The sequence below is a fragment of the Salvelinus sp. IW2-2015 genome, unplaced genomic scaffold, assembly GCF_002910315.2.
Source record: "Salvelinus sp. IW2-2015 unplaced genomic scaffold, ASM291031v2 Un_scaffold4391, whole genome shotgun sequence".
Taxonomy (NCBI): domain Eukaryota; kingdom Metazoa; phylum Chordata; class Actinopteri; order Salmoniformes; family Salmonidae; genus Salvelinus; species Salvelinus sp. IW2-2015.
The window spans coordinates 35,348-41,347 of record NW_019945661.1 but is presented as its reverse complement, the minus strand read 5'-3'; the positions used below and the strand labels follow the sequence as shown (position 1 = coordinate 41,347).

The 6,000-nt window shown below is 44.3% G+C and overlaps 1 protein-coding gene across 1 annotated transcript in view; it reads left to right on the top strand.

Moving 5' to 3' along the window:
* Positions 1–2,242: 2,242 nt before the first annotated feature.
* LOC112077220 (bridge-like lipid transfer protein family member 3B) overlaps positions 2,243–6,000 on the top strand; it is a gene marked incomplete at its 5' end in the record, with an annotated part of 32,545 nt that continues 28,787 nt past the window's right edge. Inside the window, 5 exons of the mRNA XM_070441607.1 lie at positions 2,243–2,419; positions 4,789–4,827; positions 5,526–5,617; positions 5,790–5,870; positions 5,978–5,996. Coding sequence (XP_070297708.1) covers positions 2,243–2,419; positions 4,789–4,827; positions 5,526–5,617; positions 5,790–5,870; positions 5,978–5,996 — 408 coding nt within the window. The remainder of the gene's footprint in view (positions 2,420–4,788; positions 4,828–5,525; positions 5,618–5,789; positions 5,871–5,977; positions 5,997–6,000) is intronic.

Sequence of the window (6,000 nt, the reverse complement as noted above, 5' to 3'; positions counted from 1 at the left end):
ACCCAGCCTAAAACCCCAAACAGCAAGTAATGCAGGTGTAGAAGCACGGTGGCTAGGAAAAACTCCCTAGAAAGGCCAAAACCTAGGAAGAAACCTAGAGAGGAACCAGACTATGAGGGGTGGCCAGTCCTCTTCTGGCTGTGCCTGGTGGAGATTATAACAGAACATGGCCAAGATGTTCAAATGTTCATAAATGACCAGCATGGTCAAATAATAATAGGTTCAGACACACACACACTCATTGGCTGTGCAACCTTTGATGAAAGATACGAGTTGGGAAACCCTTACAGTTGAGACAGTGTGACCCCAAAGTTCACACACACCCGTGAGTACGGTTTTACTAGGCAGCAGACATGTCACTGTCTCCCTCTTTTCCAAGTCTGTAATTTGACTTTCAGCAGAACTCTATAATGTTCCATAACAGGCCTATAGGCCTACCTCATCTCTCTGTTTTACTCTCTGGCCTCTCCTCTGGGTACTGGTATTTATTAGGATCCCCATTAGCTGCTGAAAAAGCATCAGCTACTCTTCCTGGGGTCCACATGAAACATGACCTAGTACAGAACATTATTAGTCAAGGACTGAAATACATACATTTAAAACATCCCACCTAGCCTACATATCAGTATATACACAATATCTAGGTCTAATACATAGTACAGTGCAAATTACAATACAAGATGTATATAAAACATGGTTGTCTCTCCACAGGCCCCTTTGTGCAGTAAGGTGTTCTTTTGATCTGTTTTTAATCCTAGCTTGAGTTACCTGGGGTGGCAGAGTTCCACCTAGTCATGACTATTTAACACTGCATTTCCCAGCCTCTGTTCTGGACCTGGGGACTGTGAAGAGACCTCCGATTGCATGTCTTGTGTTGTACCGATGAGTGTCTGAACTGTGTGACAACTGCATGAACAGACAGTTCGGTACCATCAACACATCAATACCTCGCACAAAGACCAATACTGATGCAGTCAATCTATCCTCAACTTTGAGGCAGGACAGATTGACATGCATGTTACTGACATTCACCCTCCGTGTACATCTAAGTGTGATACGTGCTGCTTTGGTCTGAATCAACTGCAATTTACCTATGTCCTTCTTTGCCACACATGACCACACAGCTGGGCAGTAGTCAAGGTGGAACAAAACTAGGGCCCGTAGGATCTGTCTGGACAGACCTCTTCCCATTTTAGCAACCATTGAGTCTATATGTTTCGACCATGAAAGCTTGCTATTTAGGGTTACACCCAGCAGTTTAGTCTCAACTTGCTCAATAGCCACATTATTCAATAATAGATTTAAACAAGGTTTAGCGTTGAGAGAGTAATTTCTCCCAAAAATTATGCTTTTAGTTTTGATACTGAGCACCAGCCTATTGCTAGTTACCCATTCTAAAACTGCCTGGAGATCAATGTTAAGAGTGTCAGTTATTTATTTTACTGTTGTAGCCGACGTGTATACTGTTGAGTCGTCATCGTACATAGACACACAGGCCTTATTCAAGGTCAGTGGAAGGTCATTTGTAAAAACAGAAAACAATGGCCCTAGCTGGCTGCCCTGCGGTACACCAAACTGAACTGAATTTGTATGAGATAGGCTTCCATTAACGAAAACCCTCTGAGTTTTATTAAAAAGGTAACTCTCAGTCCATAATAAGGCAGATGATGCAAATCGATAACACCTATGTTTTTTTTCAGCAATAGGTTATGATCAATGACATCAAAAGCTGTACTGAAGTCTAACAAAACAGTTCCCACTATCTTCTTAATATCAATTTCTTTCAGCCAATCATCAGTCATTTGTCAGTGCCGAGCATGTTGAGTGCCCTTCCCAATAAGTATGCAGACAGTCTGTTGTTAATTAGTTTTCTGTAAAATAACTAATTGATCAAAAAATCTTTTCCAAAAGTTTGCTCACCACTTTTAACAGGGGGATTTGGTTGGCTCCCTTGTCTCTTCTAGACTATCCCTCTCTCTTCTCTTTCTTTTTTGTCTGCCCTCTCTGCCTTTATTTTTCTCTCTTCTCGTTGGTGGTAAGGGAGAGAGGGGGACTGTACTCTAATGAATTGTGCCAATAAAGACAGGTTAAATGCAATTCTCTCTCCTATCTTTCGCTTAGTCTCTCCCTCCCAAAAGCAAGGGTGTCTTGTATTTGTAGTTATGATGATGATGTATGTTAAGGGCTTCTTTCCTTGATGTTGAATGAATAACAACAATACTCATTTTCTCCTCTCCCTTCCTCTTCCCCCTTCAGGTTTGCTAAGAACCTGTCCCCAGACAAGATCAACCTGAGCACACTGAAGGGCGAGGGCCAGCTCACCAACCTGGAGCTGGATGAGGAGGTTCTGCAGAGCATGTTGGACCTGCCCACCTGGCTGGCCATCAACAAAGTGGGCTGCAACAAGGCTGCCATCCGGGTAAGAGAGAGGGAGACATGCGCACACGCACCTGCACTCTGGGCAGTGCTTTCGCCCTTTGTCCCGCTCCTCAGATGGACCCCACCATCTTAGTCCATATTTCAATTTTACTGTCTGCTATCTCTCATCTCTCCCCCTGCCCACCCCCCTCTCTCACCCGCAATCTCACTCTCCCATTCTCTTTCATTCTCCCTTGTCTCCATCGTAATGATAGCGGTGGATATAGAAGTGCACTGAGATGAACTGTGTGTATGTATATATCCGCACATCATCTGACACTCCCTGGAGATAGTGACTGGAGCAGAATAACAACACACTCTGTTACTCAGTTCTCTACTACCAGCCTTCTCCTTCCTCTTCTTTTTTTAATACTTTGTTTTTATTGTAGGAACACAAAGAAAGTACAAATAAAGTAAAATAAAAGAACAGCAAAAAAGATCTGGCAGTTACAGTGCATGTCATACTTTCATCATCATATCATCATATTCGTTACATTGACATCTTTGAATTAGACCCTTTTCAAGTACGAAACCCATTTTTCCCAGTATTCTTGACCTCTCTCCTGTTGAGTTCTTAAAGCAAAGGTCATACGCTCCATGTGGTGTATTTATTTTACAATATCTATCCATTGTGTCACTGTGGGAGGGTCTTTTTGTAGCCTTTTCCTAGTGATAGCCTCTCCTCCTTCCTCTTCTGAAACCCCCTCTGTTTTCTTTGCCCTAATGGTTCTCTATCTTGTATTTCATCTCTGCTGTCTCAGGACTTCATCTTATCTCTGTCTCATGTCCTTCCCTTTTACATAGCAGGCAATATATTCTAACAAAAGGAGTGGGGAGCCGCCCAGCATTGAAACTGTGAAAGGATAAAGTTTTGTCTTCTGAAATTGTCTTAAGTTCTGTCTGTTTCTCTGTTTTTCTAAACGAGGCCCATTGAGTCACTAACTTAGGTTTATTGAAGTGTCACACTCACTGTGCATTGTCCTTGGTGCAATGCTGCAGTCGTAATAGCCCAATCATTGAGGTAATGCGTGCTTGCATGCGCGTCTGTGTACCTGGTCCTCGGTGGCCATGCTCTTCCTTTGCTGAGCAGACTTGTCCATGGCCTCGCTGAGTGACTTGGCGTACTGGACCATGGCTTTGAGCTGGGAGTCAGTCAGCACCCACAGCAGGTCATCTAGGATCAGGATCAGCTTAGAGGCCACCACGTTACAGTTCTTGGACTGGAGATAAACACATTCTACATAGATTATTACATACAAAATACACACATTAAGACTCATTTATATATAGACCACACAGACACAAATACATGCTTTATACATACAGGATACAGACACACCACGTTTCAGTTTGGAGTTTGGCCAGTGCGTCACAGAGTTACGCACTGGCCATTTAGCCGGGAGGACCAGTGGGCCTGGGCCATTTAGCCGGGTGGGCCTGGGCCATTTAGCCGGGAGGATCACTGGGCCTGGGCCATTTAGCCGGGAGGACCACTGGGCCTGGGTCAAGCGGAACCTATATCTAATAGCTCCCACTGATCTAGAGAGAAAATGAGTGTGTGTGGGTCCCCCAGCTGCAGTTTAACTCCTCTTCTATAGACTAAGTGTTAGAGATCACTCTCTGTCTGATTTAGATGCCAACACCCACACACATACAGTCGCACACAACATCTTCTGTTACAATACACATGTCCATCCTCATTGGAGCGGACACACACAAACCCTCAACTCAGGCACCCAAAAACTGTTCCTTGTCTAAATCTCTGCTCCAACCTCACCTACAGGTGCAGGCTCTTTGCTAAACCATTTCAGTTCAATGACTGAAGAAGTCAAATACAGTTTTAGTGTGGTAATTCAATTAGCGCCACATATCCAAATGTTTATTTCAGTGTTTATAGCCTTTTAACGGGGAGTCACTCGTTGTGGGGGAAGATGAAAATGCCCTAATCTGCAGATTACTCTTTGGCGTAAAAGCTATTTGATTTGACACGGGCATGATTAAGAGGGTCCGCTCAGAGGGATTAGTGTAGTTTGGGGAGGAGTGGAATGTGCTGGCACTCTGACTGCTTCTCTAGACTGTCTCCTTGATTTATTCTCTTGGAGTGGCCCAATTCCATTAATTTCAGCTGATTTACATTCACAGCGATTACATTTATTTCAGGAATAGACACATTCATATGTATTTCAGAAAAATATATAAGGAATATGGGACTATTTAGCACATAGGTTAAATACAAGAAAATATGATCATATTTTGGCTGTGCCGATGTTGTTGGGCCGACTAGATTGCAGGTGTATGATATTGAACCAATATTACTGTCACTATTCTGGGCTTGACTGGCTGACTCTAATTCCTTGTCTTCATTGACAGATCCCGTGGACCAAGCTGAAGACCCACCCCATCTCTCTGGTAAGTTCTGCCCTCCTTCCCCCTATTGCTGACACGTTACAACTGTTTTAGCCACTTGTTCCCCCCCCTAAATAAAAAAAGGCATGTAACATCATGGGCAAATAAGGTGACTGAGGATTGTGTTGTATGACGCAAGGAACCAAAATAACCTTCATTATTATCACTGGTATTGACAATGGAAGGCTGCTGCTCTCTGATCCCATGTATTATACACCATCTCCTGCCGTTGTGGCCTTGAGCAAGGCACTTAACTCCCCACAAAGTAAAATACTGCCCTGCTGACCAAAAATGAGCTATAACTGGGCAAATAAATCATTAATTAGCAATAAATATCAACAAATGTGTGCACGTGTGTATGTTCGCTTCGATCTCAAAAACATCTCATGACTGATTGAAAGACCGCACGCGCCTGTCAATAAAGGCCTACAATAATTCTCCTCTGAAGTGCTCTGCAGAGATTGAGGCCAGTGTGCTACACATTCATCTGGATGACACTCATCCACTTCTGATAGCCTCATTGTGTAGGAGTAGCCTCATTGTGCAAAAATCTAAATCTTTTTTTATTTTCTTGTCCATTCCAACTTAATCCATGTTCATGTCCGGCAATTCTTTTTTACTTGCACGGGCAAGCAGACAACCGTAAATGTCGAGCCCTGGTTTGTGTGTGTGGTAATCGTCTGCATCTCTCTGCCTCCCAGACCCTGGACAAGGTGGTAATGGAGATGAGCACCTGTGATGAGCCCCGCCCTCCCAACGGCCCGTCTCCCATAGCAACGGCCTCTGGGCAAAGGTGGGAGCTGGTGCTCTTTCTCTCTTTCTCCCCCCCTTTCAGAGGGTAGTTGTGTGTGTGTGCATGAGTGAGTAAGTGTATGGTGTCTGTCTTTACTAAAAAACACCTGCATTCAGTTCATCCAAATCCAGCCTTCAATTGCCTACCTCCTCCTCTTCCCCCACTCCCCCAGTGAGTATGGCTTTGCTGAGAAGGTGGTGGAGGGCATCTCTCTGTCCATCAACTCCATCGTGGTGAAGATCAGTGCCAAGGCGTAAGTCACCAGATCGCCATCCTTTGAGTTTGAGCCAAGCATGCAGGTCTACTCCGTCAACACCAGCTTGAGCCCCTGTCAGACCCTACCCTTCACACGGATACTAGGACCACACAAGAGGAAGAGGTCG